The sequence below is a fragment of the Scardinius erythrophthalmus genome (assembly GCF_964197995.2).
Source record: "Scardinius erythrophthalmus genome assembly, chromosome: 20".
NCBI classification, from domain to species: Eukaryota; Metazoa; Chordata; class Actinopteri; order Cypriniformes; family Leuciscidae; genus Scardinius; species Scardinius erythrophthalmus.
In genome coordinates this window covers 31,531,394-31,550,670 of record NC_138240.1, presented here as the reverse complement: position 1 = coordinate 31,550,670, position 19,277 = coordinate 31,531,394, and the positions used below count along the sequence as shown (strand labels likewise).

General features: G+C 40.8%; 1 protein-coding gene across 1 annotated transcript; it reads right to left on the bottom strand.

Moving 5' to 3' along the window:
• Positions 1-6,427: 6,427 nt before the first annotated feature.
• Positions 6,428-18,744, bottom strand: LOC308681030 (neurotensin receptor type 1-like; the record flags this gene model as incomplete). Its single annotated transcript, XM_081349551.1, has 6 exons — positions 6,428-6,710; positions 6,811-6,895; positions 11,794-11,993; positions 12,088-12,175; positions 12,808-12,982; positions 18,097-18,744. The coding sequence occupies 6 exons, from the start codon at positions 18,742-18,744 to the stop codon at positions 6,428-6,430; spliced, it is 1,479 nt and encodes a 492-aa protein (XP_081205677.1).
• Between the last annotated feature and the right edge of the window lie 533 nt (positions 18,745-19,277).

The window sequence follows — 19,277 nt, the reverse complement described above, 5'->3', positions numbered from 1 at the left end:
TGCTAGTTTTGCAAGATATGCCAAAACCACCAGACCAGACCAGTCCTATAACTTGGTGAATTTTTCAGTTTGGTTGGAAGAGGAAGCAGATTGTCAGAATCTAGCTACCCAAGTGTTTGAACAATCTAGAAGTATGAAGAAGTACCAAGTAAGAGAAGCAAGGCCTACCAAGTCCCAATATCACACAGCTACCTTTCTTCATGGCATAAGTCAGAAAGTTAATTCCACTCAAAGAAAGAACACTGAAACTGCAAACCACGAAATTCAGCGACACGGTAAGGAAGGCCTTAAACCGTCATGTGCAAGCTGTGGCAGTACTGATCATCATCTCAGTCATTGTCCTGAATTTCAGAGCTTCGATACGGCAGCCAAACGGAAGTGGATTGTTGACAATAATCGTTGTTGGAGATGTGGTTGGGCCCATAGATCATCTAAGTGTGACTTAAGAGGAAAATGTCCATTGTGTCAAGATCGTCACTTAGGAGTACTGCATGAAGTAAATGTTCGCAAACCAGATTCGAGGATATTTTATTTGAGCCGATCAAGTGGTCCGAACTCTGTTCTTCTGAAAATTGTGAAGGTAGTTCTGAGCCACAACGGAAAGACTCTGGAGACGTATGCCATCCTAGATGACGGTTCTGAGAGAACTATGCTCATGTCTTCTGCAGCAGAGAGTTTAGGTCTTCATGGGCCGGCAGAATCATTGGTTCTTCGAACCATTCAGCAAGACACAGAGAAAATTGAAGGTGCAACGGTTTCCTTCACTATATCTCCAGCTTCTCACAAGCAAAGTAAATACCAGATACAAGGTGCCTTTACTGCTCAAATGATTGACTTACCTGAACAGACTTATCCTGTGCAAGTCCTACAGAGACGCTACCAACATCTAAGAGGCCTCCCTCTGGAGGAGTTTCAGAGAGTTAAACCTTTGTTACTAGTGGGAGCTGATCATCCTCACCTTCTTTGCTCCAAAGAGCGAGTACGTTTTGGTCCTCCTGGAAGTCCAGCTGCTTTGCATACTCGACTGGGATGGGCATTACATGGACCTACTTTCTTGGGTGAGAAGACTAATTCCACGGCTCAGTGTTTCTTCCAGGCATCTCTCTCCATGGATCAGTTGCATAAAGATGTGGAGAAGTTATGGCAAGTTGACGTAGTTCCTTTCTCTCAGACTCCAAAGCATGCTCTGCGGTTTAAACAAGATAAGAAAGCTCTCAAGTGTCTAGACGAGAAAACAAAGCTTGAAGAAATGAACGGAATCAAAAGATATGCGACTCCTTTACTTCGAGTTGAGAATGCACCAGTCCTTAAAGCACCTCAAGAGGCAGTAATGCCGGCTTTGCGTCGAATGGAGAGACAGCTAGCTAAGGATCCTGAACAAGCAGCTATTTATGAGAAAGAAATTCAGAAACTCATTGAAGCTGGATGTGTTAAGAAACTGAAGTTAAATGAGATTAATCTCAGTGACGAATCTTGGTATATTCCCCACCATCTTGTGGAACATAATGGCAAGCATCGTGTGGTATTTAACTGTTCCTATCAGTATCACGGAGAGAGTTTGAATGCCTATTTGTTACCTGGACCGGTTCTAGGCCCTACCTTGATTGGAGTTTTACTTCGGTTTAGAGAACATCAAGTTGCGATAAGTGGAGACATTAGATCAATGTTCCATCAAGTTTGTCTCCTGGCTTCTGATTCTCCTTTGCTACGCTTCTTGTGGCGAAATATGAGAAGAAATGATCCAGTCGATGTCTATGAATGGCAGGTCTTGCCTTTTGGTGCTACATGTAGCCCTTGTTGTGCCATATATGCTCTCCAGAAATGTGTTCAAAACCTTCCTGTTGAATTTCAAGATGTGCAGTCTTCTGTCTTGCATTCCTTTTATGTGGATAATTGCCTACAAAGTTTTCCAACTACTAAAGAGGCCAAGGAGATGCTTATGAAATTGCGTTCTTCCTTGGCTGAAGGAGGTTTTGAGATTCGACAGTGGGCCAGTAACCATGTCTCTGTGACTGACCACTTACCAGCCGAAGCTCGTTCAGTAGATACTGACCTGTGGTTAAGTCATGACTGCACAGATCCATGCGAGGGAACTCTTGGATTAAGTTGGCATTGCTCGCAGGATACTTTGAGCTACAAGCACCGTCTAGTGGAGTATACTGTCCTAACTTTGCGAGTTGTATATCGTATACTTGCTCGTCAATATGACCCTCTGGGTTTTATCATTCCATTCACGACACGTGCTAAAGTTCTTCTGCAACAATTATGGATGAAACCTAACAGAGGATGGGATAATCCAGATATCCCGGAGGGGATCAAGGCAGCTTGGAAGGCATGGGAAGGAGAGTTGCCAGATTTGGTCAAGCTCCAAGTACCTCGATGGTATGGTCCAAGAACGAACTGGGAAGATCCAGTCATCAGAGAGCTTCACATATTCTGCGACACATCCGAAAAGGCCTATGGTTCAGTTGCCTATTTGCGTCTGGTAAACGGAAATGGTGAGATTTCTATATCTCTGGTTATGGCTCGTTCAAGGGTAGCACCGAAGAAGACCATTTCTATTCCTCGTTTGGAACTGTGTGCTGCTCTGACCGGGGCTCAACTGGCAAACCTGTTGCAAAAGGAACTTACCTTGGATGTTGAAAGGGTGACACTTTGGTCTGATTCCACAACTGTGTTGACCTGGATTCAATCCGAATCCTACCGGTACAAGATCTTCGTGGCAAACCGTATTACAGAGATTCTTGAGTATACTAGTCCGGATCAGTGGAGATATGTTGACACTGTAAGTAATCCAGCAGATGACATCACTCGGGGCAAGAGACTTGATCAATTGTCCGCAACCAGTTCCTGGTTTCAAGGACCTCCCTTTCTATATTTGCCCCATCAGCAATGGCCAAAATCTCCAGCCTTAAGAACAGAAGAGGATGGGACAGAGCTGAGAAAACCTTTGTTTTGTGGACTTAATCAAGCATCAGTAAACTCTCTAAAGTATGATGCATCTCAATTCAATACCTGGTCAGAGTTGATTGCAGCAACTGTTGAGCACCTCTCTATGGAATTAAGAGCTGAGACTAAACCTTCTCAAACACAAGCAGAATTATGTCTTTTGCGTCAAGCCCAGATGGAAGATTTCCCTGAGGAATATAAACTGCTTAAAGATGGTCATGGAGCTCCCTCACACAGCCGTTTAGTTGGTTTGGCACCAGAGTATGATCCCGTTACAGAGCTGATAAGAGTGGGTGGACGACTTCGTCAGAGTGAGGATTTGGATCTTGAAGCTATTAATCCAATTGTTTTAGATCCTGAGAATCATGTTACCAAACTTTTGGTTGCTGATTATGACTCCACTCTGTGCCATCCAGGACCACAAAGAGTGTTCGCTCAGCTTCGTCGGAAATACTGGGTTCTGAGAGGGCGACAGTTAATAAAGAAGATTCAGAGATCATGTCTTGAATGTAGGAAGTGGAAAGGTGTGCCTTCAGTTCCTAGAATGGCCGATCTACCAGTTTCCAGACTTCGCCTGTATAAGCCCCCCTTTTGGTCGACAGGTATGGATTGTTTTGGGCCTTTAACCATCAAAGTAGGTCGCCGACATGAGAAGAGGTGGGGCATTATATTCAAATGCCAGACGACACGGTGTCTTCATTTAGAACTCCTCTCTGGTATGGATACTGACAGTTTCCTCTTGGCCCTTCGAAGATTTGCAGCCCGTAGAGGTAGGCCCTATGAAATATTATCTGATCAAGGAACTAATTTCAAGGGAGGAGAAAGAGAACTCCGGGAGGCATTTTCGCAGCTTAGGCCCTCTTTCCAAGAGATACTTGCCCAACAGCAAATTAAATTCTCATTCAATCCGCCATATTCTCCCCATTTTGGAGGTACTTGGGAGAGAGAGATACGGTCTGTTAAGACGGCATTACGAGTAGTTTTGGGAATACAAGTAGTCTCAGAGGAAGTTTTGTATACAGTGCTCGTTGAAATTGAGGAGTTGTTAAACTCGAAGCCTCTCGGCTATGTATCTTCAAATCTTTCAGACCCTGATCCAATCACACCAAATATCCTACTGATGGGGCGGCGAGATGCATCTCTTCCTCAAGTGGTGTATGCAGATTCAGAAATACTTACCCGTAGAAAGTGGAGACACAGCCAAGTTCTTGCGGATCGTTTCTGGGTCAGTTTTGTTCGAGATTATCTTCCAAGTCTTCAGACTCGTCAAAAGTGGGAACTTGATGGTAATCCTATTGCTCCTTCTGCCATCGTCATGATTGTGGAACCTCAGCTTCCTCGGGGACACTGGCCTATAGGAACTGTCAGTAAGATTTTGCCAAGTTCTGATGGAAGAGTGAGAGTTGCTGAGATTTTCAGCAAAGGGAAATATTTAATTCGTCCAGTCAGCCGTCTGACTGTTCTTCCTGAATTGACTGATTCTGATAATTCAATCACATGAACTCTGTAAATGCAAATATGTTAACATATTTGGGGGCGGCTGTAGAAAATCCTGCTGTGATCTGATTGGCTGACTGAGTCTTGATAAAGAGCACCTGTGGCCCCTTACTAATTATGTTGCAGTCTCCTCTTGTTTGAACCAAAAAGCTGTTGTTCAGACATGGCTTGTGTGGAATTGTTGCGTTGTTGACCATGTAAGTTTCCTTTTTGATTGTTTAGTTTAAAGGATTATGTGTTTGATATATTGAGTTTTAGTTGTTTAGTAGTTCTTTAATGTTATACTCATTTGATTGTTAAAGCTGATTTCAGATGTATGATTTAAGATTTGCAATTGTGTTTGTATTAATTAATGGTTTTGTTTATGGGTTTTAGAAACCAACAATTACCATCACTGCCATCTGTGAAATGTCTACTCCTATATGTCACCACAAATAAACTGGGAAAAGTACTTGATGACTGAATGAGTTTTAATGGACCCACCATTCCAGTAGCAACAGCCAAATCAGCCTAGAACTTTCTGCTAAATTTCTACAGCGGATTAGATGAAAGTGTGATGAAAAAACAACAACAACAACAACAACAAAACGATGCATTTATTTATGTTCATGAAAAGGGTCGAATATGTGAGAAATGAACGGTTTCTTTGTTTTTCCGTTTAGAAAACAAAAGCGAGAAAACAAATTGGACATCCAAATGTGTTTTCATAGGTTTTGGTAATTATTAATGCACATTAAGTAAAAACAATCATTTAAAGACCAAAAACAAAATCTGTGCGTCATGCATAAATGACAAAGTCCATTTCGGTGATTCATATTTCCTGTGTAGCTGGTACAGTGTTCAGTACTGACAGGCAGTATATTAGCCTTTTTTTCCTGTGTTTTAGGTTGATGTTATTAAGTTTTACAGAAGACAGAGAGAAATTAGCTTCTTTAGAAAGTATTGATGATTGTAAGAAAGGATAAAGTTGAGGATCAAGGAGGATAGAAGCAGAGAGGGTGATGGTAGAGATGAAGAATATAAGTCATATATTGTTGTGGAAGTCAGGCATTTGCAGAATTTATTATAAAGTTCATACAGTACACGGTTGATAGCGCATCAGTACAGTGTGTCATTTAGGACAATGCCAACTTAAGACCATTTTCACTACTTTTCAGACTTCAAAATGCATTCATTGACAGACCAACAGTAAAATCCAGTCAAATCTCTTGCAATCAATATCCCATATAAAGAAACATGTGTAACTTTGTACTATTGAAATACGCCATATACTGTAGGAAAAGTGTAGCCTTGTGCATTTTCAATCATTGTCATCAAAACCAAAGCCACAGTTTACATCAGAAAAATACTGACAGAGTACACAGTTTGTGAACAATGACAGATATTCTTATGGCACTGATATATGGTCATTGACATAAATATTTACTTTTGAGAGATGAATGTTGTTTGTACAAATTGTTTTAAAAAAATGCACTCACTGGAAGTGTCACTGGGCCTTTAAATATCTTTGTGGCCATAGGGGGGCTTGGAGTCAAAAGGTTGAGAACCACTGCTCTGTGGTTTTGATTGGAAAACCGTAATCAACTCAGCAAAAACTGAAATACAATGAAATGATAAATTAGCGATTTACACACATAACTTTTTAAATACAATTGAAAAGGGAATATTATGTTTTTTTGTGTGTGTTGCAGTATAACAAAATAGTGTTGTCCTCTTGTGCCATGAAAACATGACATATTTCTGCAGTAAACTATGCAAACATGCACTTGAAACAGCACTTTTGCACCTTTTAGAGCACACTGACAGTATAGTGTACAATGTTCCATATTATTCAGAAAGACAAAACGTTTGTCAAAAACTTGACAATTCTGCACGCCCTTTGTTCTGAAATTATGCAAAATTGTCCCTCAACACTGATGGAACAAAACAGCAACACATACATTTGTATTCAACAAGTCTAAAAGTCCAGACAGAATTAACATCAGTAAATAGTCTCCATGACCACCATGGGATAAAGGGTCTGTTGGCTGTTACGGGTTGTGACCAGAGATGAACGAAGGTGCTGTGATAGTTGTAAGCTCCTTTTGCTCTTGTTAGTCCTCTGGCTTTTAGAGTACGTCTTGCAAAAGTAAGTGGCAGTGGAAAAAAAAATTTGCCGGTATTTGGACGAGACCAGATTGTAAAGGATGGGATTGATCACAGAACTCACATAGAAAAGTACATTTGTCACCATGTAAAAGTAGTGGTAGAAATCATAGAGTGCACTGTGGGGGGAAACAAAACCAAGGTTACAAAATCGGTAAATTATTTTAAAAGCAAATCTTTTTTTGCAATTATATAGTTACATGCAAATGCAAAACTCACTTTGTCCACTCCGTTACATAGCAGTACATCAGTCGGCGACTGTGATATGGAAACCAACATAAAACAAAAGCAAAAACAACCCCACCTGATAACAGAGAAAAAACATATGGCAATGAACTATTGAAACCAAGAAATTAAAGGTTTTACCCCTGATTAAAATGTGTACTCGCATGAAATGAAAATGACAATTGGGTACTAGTAAAACATATACTATAATGAATTATACACCAGTTCTGTCCCTGAAATCTAGATAGAGGCGCTCTAAAGAGTGTTGATATCCACTTTATTTTCCGACGTGGAGGTAAGCTATTTTTTTGTGAATAGGCCTATGTGAGATTTCCAATTCATTAGCCGCTATAGGTGACTAGAAGAATAACAAAGTGCACTAAATGGTAAAGCTATTTGCGCTACAAAACCAATATGTTTATAATTATCATTCAAATATATAAGAAATACCAGTTTGCAATATCAAGCTGTTTGTAAAGCTAAAATAACTGGGAGTAGATGACACCAGAACTCTCGCACGCTGAAGTTACAAATGGCCGCTCTTCGTGGACAGAGTGCAACAGTGTCTGCCTACTTTTTCAGCAGCCTTGGTTACAAAAGTATTTTTTCCCCATAAATGTTTCCCTTTGGGACTTTAGAATCACAACATTACAAACTCTGATGTGAAGAAAAAAGTATTTGAAAATCAGACATAAAGACAAAGGTAAAAGACAATCCCATGAAGCACTGCAAATTAAAAAGGACAGATCATTATATAAAATTATTGATTTAATGATTGTGTATATAGAAAAATGATGAACAGATTTAATTTAGGCTTTTATTCACATAATGATGTTTTATTAACAAAGTTCGAGAGGAGCATGTTCAAATAATTAACCTAATTAACATGAGAGGAGCTCACTCAGTTTATCAACTCAATTAGCATCTGTAGGTATATATACAGCAGACTCTGTTCTAAGACATCTTTCCAGCATTCCTCCACCACCCCATCTCCTCACTTCTAACTATTCCTATCCCAATCTGGGATGGGGGAGTACTCTGGGGTCGGGCCAGATTCCGAGCTCGGAACCCTCCCCTCGGATAGCACGCCAAATACACATAACCTTTATTTAATTATATGTAAGTGTGAACTCGTGAAACAGTAAACAGAAGCTCAAGCATGTTCGCTTGATGCAAGAATCAATGAGGTTCATTCTTGTGTGTTACACAGCACATTTGAATTTCTGCAAGAAGTTGTTCTTGCGAGTCAAGCAGGTTCGGTTGAGCTTATTTTTACGTTCGCTGATCATTTATATGTGTGGATTATATGTTAATAAATGCCTAAATTCAATCTGTTCATCATAAAAAGCGATCGGCAAAGTATTTTTTGATTAAATGCAATACATTTGAATATGTATTCTATTCTCTCGTTATGTCATCTGACTCCATAAATGAAAAGGTTTTAATGATATCTGTGCATCATTAAATGTGAGCGAATGTTTGACTATTCCTTTGACTATAACTCTTTAACAAAAATAATGCCATAGTCGGTTAGAATAATCAAATGTAACAATTTATTATGTCAGGTAAATGTATCATGCCAATTTCATAATCAATTCAAAGATAATCGATACAAAACATCAAATGCTCTGGAATAGAGAGAAGATGCAACCCAACATTAAGAAATACATGAAATACATCCCCTGCTGCATTTCATTATATAGTCAGGACCTCTTTCACTTGGAAACATCTTTTAACAATGTTAATTTGCATTCAGAAGTTACACCTTTTGGGGGGGGGGGGGGGGTAGGAGACCATTTGTCTAGAGATCACCTTTCTTCACACAGTGCTTTGAACCCGGGAAATTGCCGGCAAATTGCCAGAGCGCCTTCTGTGTGAACGCAAACACGACCCGGGATTGATGCCGGGATCGATGCCATGTTGGGGACAGTAACATTGCCGTGTTCAGTCCCGGAACGCGCGCTGTGTGAACAAAAGCCGTAATAATGCCGTGTCATAGTGATGATGCTGAAGCCGGGATCGTTCGCCAGCTGTGAAATGGTACGTAATGCGCAAGTTTATGATCAAATCAGAGAAAAAAATGCACAAGCGTGATTTCTCGAGAGAGAAATCGCAGCTCATAAGCAAACTTAAGACACTGCTGAGACATTAAAGTCACATCGATGTCACGTGTCTTTACGGGATTTTTACGGGTTGTGTGTGAACGCACTCTCTGATTCCGCAAAATCACTGGCAGTGTGAATGAATCAAAATCAAACGAACCCGGGTCAAATCCCGTGTCACTTTATCCGTGTATTTTCCAGAATCTCTGTGTGAAAGGGGCTGTGTGTCAGTTATCCCTAAACTCTTAAAAATCGAATTACCTTTTGTTTTACATATTTGGAAATGAGACATTTGTACCAGTCGCACTGTGACATTTTAAATGATACCAAACATGAAAAATACTCTGTGATAATCATTCACCTATACATTTTCTTGGGTGAATTCAGGTGATCTGAGTATGAGAGAGAGGGGGTGAGGGAAGAGGGAAAGAGATGTAGATTAGGATGACTCGGAGGTGAGACTTTTGTCTCGATAGTGCACGAGGGCTAGTTCAAATGTTAATTTACAGAGAGGTCCGGCATTTTGTAATTTCTCAATTCTTACAGGGGTCTATGGTGGGATAAAAAGCTCTCAGATTTCATCAAAAAGATCTTCATTTGTGTTCCAAAGATGAACGAAAGCACACTTCAAAACAAGCATAAAAGGTATTGAGAGCATCAGGAAGAGATTGATTGGGCATTCAGTGTCTCGACTGCTGTAGTCTGTGATGGCCTTGATGCCCACCCACATGCTCTGGCTTGTCAGGCTTTTTTTTAATGCCTGCAGTCAATTTACCGCTCTGAGCATGACTGCATCACCAGACCTGAACGCTGAGTCCCGGGCTCTAAGAAGAGGTCATTACTTAGAAATATAGCTGGTGACAGATGATGCATATTCATCCAAATACATGTCCCAGAATTCATTGTTGCTTCCTTAAAAATCTGCCAGTCAGTATAAGCAAAGCAATCCTGGAATACAGACGCAGCATCATGTGGCCACACAGTAATTGTCTTTTGTGTTGGTTTCATTGTCTTCAGCACAGGGCTTTAGGAAGGGACTAGCACAATGACAATATGATCAGAGAGTCTGAGGTGGGGGAGGGGGGCGGTTGGGGGGCAGCTCTGTATAGCTCCGCATCTGTTTGTGTACACCTGGTGTGTTATCTCCTTGGGTCATGACGGTGACATGCTGGTAAAACCCAGGTGTGGTATCCATCAAATTGACGTTATAAAATTCTCCTGCGATCACGAAAAATGCCTCAGGGTGTTTATTTTGGAGAGAGCAGATGTTATCATGTTGCTGAACGCCTCTCTAGCTTTAGCATTCAGAGGAATGTAGACAGCTACAATATACACCGCAGTGTACCTCTGTTTTAAATAGTGTGGTTGGTATTTGATAAATGTTCAACTGCTTCAGAGCAGTGGCTGCTAATGATAGATCAATTTATACACCAACCTTTGTTGATATATACACAGAGTCTTCCTCCCTGAGTTTTTTCCCGATAGATAATTCTGATCGGCTCTGAAAAGTAGCATGCCCTTAATCTGAAAGGCTGAGTCCGGTATGTTGCTGTTCAGCCACGTTTCATCCAGTAAAAGTACACAGCAGTTCCTCATCTTCTGGTGTACACTCATACACATCCGCAATAAGTCAGTTTTAATGTCCAGTGCATGAACATTGGCTAGAAAGAGTGATGGAATCGCTGGTCTGTTGCAGTTAGCTTTTAGCTTAGCTAGTAGGCCAGCTCAATTGCCCCTCTTTTGCTTCCGTGTGCATCGCTTCCTTTTGCCTCTCAGCCGCTGTGTGTTGCTCCACCATTCAGCTTACCTCAGTAGCCTCATCCTGCCTAGTTTCAGTTTGAGATTCATTGGTAATATAACTTCTGGCCTGTAATTGATTTCACCAAGTTCAGATCAACTATAACATACAAACTTAACTGTCACACTCACTGTACAAAAAAAAAAAAAAAAACGGGAGCTTGAGAAGCCGCTGCTCTCCTGCATAACGCCATATTTTGGATTTTTATTCAAGACTTTTTGTGTACACTATCTCCTTTGTCGTGTGCTGATTGCAGCAGCAAAAAAAAAAAAAGTGACATAACCCAGAACGGATTTAAAGGGGTCATGGACTGGATTATTTTATTATTTTATAATGTTTCCTGAGGTGCCCTTATAATGTTAAGTAGGATTTTTCAAGCCTGATTTTAGCCTCTGATTTGAACGATCTGTTTTAAGGGACGTGTCTGCTGTGAGACTTCAGTGTAAACGCCCACTGCTGTGATTGGCTGACATGTTTGCATATGAAATAGCTAGTATTACATGTGGAACTCTCTCTAAAACTTTTACTACGTTTTTACTATTATAGCTATCGAGATTAAGGAATCGTGAAATGTATTGATCATAATGATCTATTCCCATCACATGAAAGGTTGCAGTGATGAGCATTGAGCAGATGACAGACAGTCTGTTCATCGCGTATGAAAAGATCTTATCATTGCAACGCAATTTCAGCACTCTCACGAATGCTTTCACCAGAGTGAAACCTGAAACCTTTCACCTGTCGTTTGCTGGCCTTGGTTTCAATTAAAGCAGTTTTTGGAATAACAAGAAAGTTTTGAGTTTTGAAACTTACAGGGTATTTTTATAGTATAACGACCTCTTAACTGTCAAAGGATCAAGGAACATTTGAATTCTCAGTCTATGACCCCTTTAAACATAAAATGGACTTACTTGTCCACCTGCTCTGCTTGGAGCAGAATCATCGTAACTTTTCAGAACTTTTCAGACCTGATGTGCCTCACCACCTTCTCCGACCTCTCCCTGCGTGTGTGTGTTTTTGAACTAGCTTAAATGAGGGGTGTAAGGCATGCCTTAAGAGTGGAGTGGGGGCTGTTGCATTGTGTATCTGCGTTCACCATCAGCTCCGCTGAGAAGGACATCACCAGCTCCACTCCGGACCCAGACCCGCCTCCCACACCCTGCATGGAGCCTATGCCAGAGCCAAGACAGAGCGTAGACATGGAGTCGGAGCCTGAGCCTGCCACGATGCCTGTGCCCCAGCTGATGCCAAAGCATATCATTACCTCGGAATCGAGCCTAACGAAAAATATGATCAGGTTTTTGAACCGGCAACAACATCTGTGCCAGTGGGTGTGCTCGTGGAGTACGAGGGGATGGAAGGAAGCCCTACCCACACTCCCGCTGCTGAGAGTCAGCTACATCCAAGTCTCCTGTGTCAATGATGGTCCCACCCAGCTTCCCTCTCCTGCCTCCTCTACCTACAGTAAGCCAGACAGTCCTTCAGCCCTACCTCCTTTGACTCCCTTCAGTCCCTTGGCAGCTCCTCTGTTGGCCCCACCCTGCAACTTGGATCTACCTCGGGTCTTCCGGTCTCCGTCTCAGTCCACCAGCACCCTGGTTCCACCTTGGCCACTTGTCACTGCGGCTCCAGCTTGGCCACCAGGACCTACGGTGTTGCCCGGTCTCTGTGTCTCCTCGGCTCCACCTGAGTCTCCAAATCTCCTGGCTTCACCACTGGTGTTCGGATCGCTGACTTCACCCTTCATTGGTTCCACCTTGGGCCTTCGTCTTGGCTGTACTCTGAGGCATCATTTGGATCCTCCCTCCATCTCCTCCCTGGCTCCTCCCTCCATCATCTCCACCATGCTGTTCCCCTATGCAAGCTCCTCCCATCTTCTGTCTGTTTCTGACTCTGCGCCCTCCTCCAGTGCCCCCACCCTCCCTCCGCTGGACTATGTTATTAGTTATGGCTCAAGGAAGCACCTTCTTGTGGAGCAGGCAGCAGGAGATACCAGGGCCACCAAATATCAGACACTTTCAGTTGTAGAGTAGTTAAATAAATCTATAATTACTAAACATTTTGGTAAAATCATGCATTTCTTTTACTTACGTAGGACTTTGACGCTATGGCTTAGGGAACGCTCACGGTTTGTCTCTGTTGTGACATCTGAAGGCATTGAACAGTGTAAGTCATGATGGGTCATTCTCTGGAGCTTATGTCCAATCAGGGCATTCATCACAGCGATCACCAGCATTGGCACAACAAAAGAGAGAAGGGCATTGACCTGTAAGGAAAAACACTTATACTGAAATAGGAACTATTCAAAACTTGGGGACCAAAACATTAAGGTTAAGGTGTAATGATTATTTCCCAAGAGCCAAGGGAGAGAAATCCATTCCCTGGCCCTAATAGTTTCTACACACCTGAACCAAAGTAAAAAAAAAAATCTCTATGGTTTGGTCAATTAGTGCAGGGTCTCATTTTGCTCTATTTCGTCTGCTTTGCTCTTTACTGTGTTATTCTGATTGATTGATTGATTGATTGATTGATTGATTGATTTGCTCTGAAGTTTATTTAAGGTTTCCTCTTATTCTTCCTCCCTCCCTATTCACCTTATTCCGCCCCGCCCACTTTTACTTCTGTCCAGTACTTCCGTTGTAAACCAACTTCCGGTTTAGCGGACCCTCATTCAATTTCGAGGAGAACTGCAGAGAAGTCTCACTGATAAAATGTCACATAAGATAAGCTAATTTGTACCAAATGTGCTATGTACGTGTGTACCAACAGCACAGCAATGCACTGTTTCTCGGGGTAATTTTTAAACGACTTTTAGGTGTTTATATGACCCGTCTGCCTGTCTGATTGTAGTCTCGCGTAGCCAGACCTTCAGACTGACGGCTGAAGGTCTGGAATTCATAGCAGCTTTCTTTGGACAAGGCCCGCCCATAAGGCCGTTTGACCGACATGTCAAACAACCAATTACAGTTCGTTTCGTTCAGCGTCACGTTTCGGGGCGTGGAAATGTCCCCACAACAACAGACCTGTGTGCAACAAGTCAGTCAGCATAGAAAATCAAAGAAGGAGAAGAAAACAAGCAGTAAGTCATTGATCTGTTCGTGCACGTATACTTTTGAGAATCCTACGTTTAGCTGATCTTAATAAATGCTCATTGTCACTCATGTAAACACAACAGTTTTTCTTCCGCACACGTCTGCGCTTTGTTTCCCGGCTGACCGAAAATAAACGCGACACTCGCGCCCCCCGGAAATCCGATAAAATTCAACCAATCAGATGTCGACTTCGACATTCCTGAAGTGTTTCCAGTTAAGTGTACCATATGCATCAGACGTTTAGCCAACGTTCCGTGGGCGTGACGTCTGAGGCTGAGACTAGTCTGATTGCAGCCCGGCCGATGTGTAGTGTTTAGCCTACATTAGCCACAAACATCTAATGTTGTAATGGTCTCACTACAGGACACATACACATGCTATACCTTGTTTGAAAGCTATGGTCCTCTAGAATTCAGTCGCTGGATTTATTTTACAGCCATTACTTGTGTTAGAGATCAAACCATAAGAAATTGCAGAAAGCAGTTAGCTAAGCTAACGTTACCCTCTTGTTCATCTAGTTGAGGCTCTACTTTCTTTCTACACCAGTTCGTGGCTATTTTTTTCTCATCTGTTGGCTATACACTGCAAATGTATCTGGTGATTAAAGGAGAACTCCGGTCAATTTTAACATTGAGCTCATTTTATTGTACATTTGGAGTGCTGTCAATACAGAGAACAACGACAAAAATCGGTGTTGCCTACACCGAGTTATTCTATTTTTAAAATTTGCACCCTGTTGACTTCAATGGGGCAATGTTTAAACCTGCTTTTAGCCTCTTAACATCCTTGATGTGTCATTACAAGTGCACAGAAAATGTGAGTGATTCCTTCTGAGTGAACACGAGTGGATCTGACTGCAGTAGATGTGAAAGATATGTATAAAAATTATGTTATTTAAGCCAGCGCAAATACCTGTTTACATCCTGTTTTTCGGTTGAACTCCAAAGTAGTCGATTGCCGAGTTCACGCGCATAGGTTTCGTTACCAATGATCATGCGCGTGAACTCGGCAATCGACTACTTTGGACTTCAACCGAAAAACAGGATGTAAACAGGTATTTGCGCTGGCTTAAATAACATAATTTTTATACATATCTTTCACATCTACTGCAGTCAGATCCACTCGTGTTCACTCAGAATGAATCACTCACATTTTCTGTGCACTTGTAATGACACATCAAGGATGTTAAGAGGCTAAAAGCAGGTTTAAACATTGCCCCATTGAAGTCAACAGGGTGCAAATTTAAAAATAGAATAACACTGTGTAGGCAACACCGATTTTTGTCGTTGTTCTCTGTATTGACAGCACTCCAAATGTACAAAAAAATTAGCTCAATGTTAAAATTGACCGGAGTTCTCCTTTAAGCAAACAAACTGTGGTGTAATAATGTTTCAAACTTTACATATAGTAGTGTTTGTGCACATCTTCATAACTAAGTAATAGCTATTAGAAAGACACAGCTATTAAATAATTTGATTGTGGCATTGTTTCAACTTTAAGCTTCAAGTGAAATGTACTTTAGTACGTTGCAGCAGTTGTTAATAACCATAGGCCAACGCATTTGGCTATAATATTATAGTCTATCTAGTATGAAGGTAAATCAGTAGCAAAACTCGAGAGCACGTAGATGTGAACTTGAGAACTTGTACAATAAATATTCGTACTTGTACATGAACATTTACACTCACAGCTCAAATGTGAAAACCTGTAAAATAAAAATCTGAAGTTGAATGTTGTAATTTGCACTCGCAGACAATAGTCACAAACCTGTATTCTGAATCTGAAGCTGCAGACAAGTAGACACAAATGTGTAAAATGCCATTCACAGAAATACAACGACAGACACAAACTTGTAATATATATTTTGCGTTTAATCTTACATTCACATTCGCGGTACAACCTCAATTAGGCACTTGCAACTTCTCAAATCTGTCACTGCAAATTCAAATTTCGCGCCTTGACTTTTGCTACTCTTTTCGCGATATATCAGGTGCAAAACTAACTTGTGCACTTGAAACTCAGAGGCGGTGAGAGAGAAAGGGGGCGGGAGGAGGGGGGGGGGGGGTCAAAGGAGCCATTTTATTGGTTGGCACCTAGCCAATGAAATGGGACTTCGATGATGTCACGAAACCCACGTGCACTGAAACGCTATTAGACTGATATTAAAAGAAATAAACAATATTATCAAACTCAGTAAACACCATGCTAATAATGCATACTACAGAAAAGCAGATGAGCACAGAATATGACGAAAGAAAGCAAATGTGTGTTCAGTTCAAATAAACTTGCTGCCTGTGTTTTATTAATAATGCAACGAATTATGTTTTTTGTTATTGTTTTTTTTTTTAATATATATAACTGTTGATCCATTAAGCCTCATTAAGCGTTTTCTTGGTTTTCTATGGGAAGAAAATGTACAATTGTTGCGTTCATATTCTGTGCTTTTCTGTGTGCTTTGTTTGTATGGTGTTTCCTGAGTTTGGTCTTTTAATACCACTGTCTCAATTAAACGCGTTGTGTTCATATTCTGTGCTCATCTGCTTTTCTGTAGTATGCATTATTAGCATGGTGTTTACTGAGTTTGATAATATTGTTTATTTCTTTTAATATCAGTCTAACAGCGTTTCACTGCACGTGGGTTTCGTGACATCATCGAAGTCCCATTTCATTGGCTAGGTGCCAACCAATAAAACGGCTCCTTTGACCCCCCCCTCCTCCCGCCCCCCTTTCTCTCTCACCGCCTCTGAGTTTCAAGTGCACAAGTTAGTTTTGCACCTGATATATCGCGAAAAGAGTAGCAAAAGTCAAGGCGCGAAATTTGAATTTGCAGTGACAGATTTGAGAAGTTGCAAGTGCCTAATTGAGGTTGTACCGCGAATGTGAATGTAAGATTAAACGCAAAATATATATTACAAGTTTGTGTCTGTCGTTGTATTTCTGTGAATGGCATTTTACACATTTGTGTCTACTTGTCTGCAGCTTCAGATTCAGAATACAGGTTTGTGACTATTGTATGCGAGTGCAAATTTCAACATTCAACTTCAGATTTTTATTTTACAGGTTTTCACATTTGAGCTGTGAGTGTAAATGTTCATGTACAAGTACGAATATTTATTGTACAAGTTCTCAAGTTCATATCTACGTGCTCTCGAGTTTTGCTACTGATTTACCTTCATAATCTAGCTACTTATATCAAGACAGATAACAGATTGGACCAGGGCAAACAAAGCGCTAAGTAGCTAAACCAGGAAGTGAGATTACGCGGATGGCGCCACCCAGTGCTACTTCCGGAATAAGGTTAATACAAATACAGGGTGATTTACTTCAGAGTATTTTTACCAGCTAGTATTCTGAAATGAGCTTGTCAACGTGAAAAATATATATGTTCAGTATACACATTCAGTATGTGTTGTTATATCTAAAGAGACATTTTAATAGAGCTGCTTTTTTTTTTTTTTTTTTTGCTCAGCAGATTCAATTCAAGCTGTTTAAGGTAAATCACATGTGACATTTTTGAGGGCTCGTGGTACTGTCTTTGGCATGCCATGCAGCAGCCTTCTTTGTATCACTAACTCTCTCAGACATGTTAACTACTTTATACTTGGGGCTTTACTGGATCATCATAAAGCAAACCTGACATATAGACAAATGGCAAATAGCTAAATTGAAATGTATTATGTTTACTGTAAATAAATAATAACATAGATATCTGCCTCCAAGTAAAAAGCTAAACTGTAATTAAAAAAAATCTTTCTTATTATTTATGTTGCCATTATTTGTTATGACAGCAGCACTCAAGCTGACATAACTCAACAAAACCTCATGATCTCCTGCATGATTTGAGAGAGCCTCTTGTGCTTCAGTAGAATCAAGAACATTTGACCATCTGTACAAAAGAGTTCGCATGATCAGTGTCACACATTTGTTTAATTGCAAATAATGCAAAATCCTAAATATTTATTCTTTGTTGTAGATTGCAACATTTTTACACTCTGAAAACTGTTAACTGTTCTGTTTATTTCCAGGTTTAAATGAAAAATAAATTCCATATTTTATCATTGTACTGAATGACCATATGGCATTTAGCCTACATGGCACTCCAGGTACCAAGATGTTAGCTATACAATGCAGTGCATTAAGCTCCTTTAAAATAGACACCCATGAACGTAATTGTACATCAGACTGCTAATAATCTATCTACTGTATTGTTAGTGCCATGTAAAGTAGCACCGACACAAATATAATGAACTAATATGGGCCATTCAGGGTGAAATAGCTTCATGCCCACCTGTAGAACAGTTTTGGCGGTGTTGCTGGTGGCTACGGTGGTGCAGATGCTCTCTTCACCTACGTAAATTTGCCCCATTGTCAAAAGCATCGGTGAAGCGAGAATGAGCGACGCGCACCAGAGCGCGCAGATGAGTCTTCTTGTGCGCCCGCGGGACATCTGACTCTTGGCTTTGAACGGGTGGCAGAGCGCCATGTAGCGCTCCACGCTCAGACTCACGATGTTGAACGCCGTCGCGTACGAGCAGCCGTCCCGCAGAAAGTAATAGCCCCTGCAGACCACCTCACCGAAAGCCCAAGGATGGTGAACCCAGATGAAGTTGTACAGCTCCACCGGCATACACAGCACCAGAATGAGCAGGTCCGACACCGCGAGACTGGCGAGGTGATAATGGACGGTCCCTTGGAGATGTTTGATGGATCTCCTCTGGAGGGATATGTAGAGGGTCATGGCGTTGCCGATTAAACCGACTGCAAACAGCACAGCGTAAATCAACGACACGAGCACTTTGGAATAAATATCCGTGTTCACATCCAAATCATCCACCGGCTGAGAATCTGTGCTGTTGAGCGGGATCACCTGGGTCCGGTTGTCCAGAACACGATTAGTCCAAAGTATTGTCATCAGATTCGTTTCATTTGATGTCATTTCTCAAACCTCCAACTGCTTGGCTTAAAACACTGAATAATTGCGACCGTTTTGAATGTGAAGCTGTGATGAGCATCTGTGCATCACTGCTTTATATGGAAGGGCGCGCGGGACTCACTCGCGTGCTGACGTGTGAACTAAAAAAAACAAAAAAAAAAAACAAACAAAAAAAACGTTTATTAGTTATCTACCTATTATGACACACAACGACATAACACACATTTTAAGAAAAAGTTACTAATTTCAGTGCATGTAACTGCATAAATATTTAACCAAGTGGATTTTTAGTTAAAAATTTAGTTCAGTACAAAATACTTTGAAACAAGGGACAACAAGAACATATATTTTCAAATGATAAATCAATAGATAAACTGTTCAAAATGAGGAGGAAAAATATTGTGACCATGCAGGGATAAAAAAAATGGAGTGAAAAATGTGACAAAGATAATAATAATAAAAATTGTATAATTTAATACAATACTATTTAAATAGTAATAATTATTTTAATTGTTATTTTTTAAATAATCTGTTAA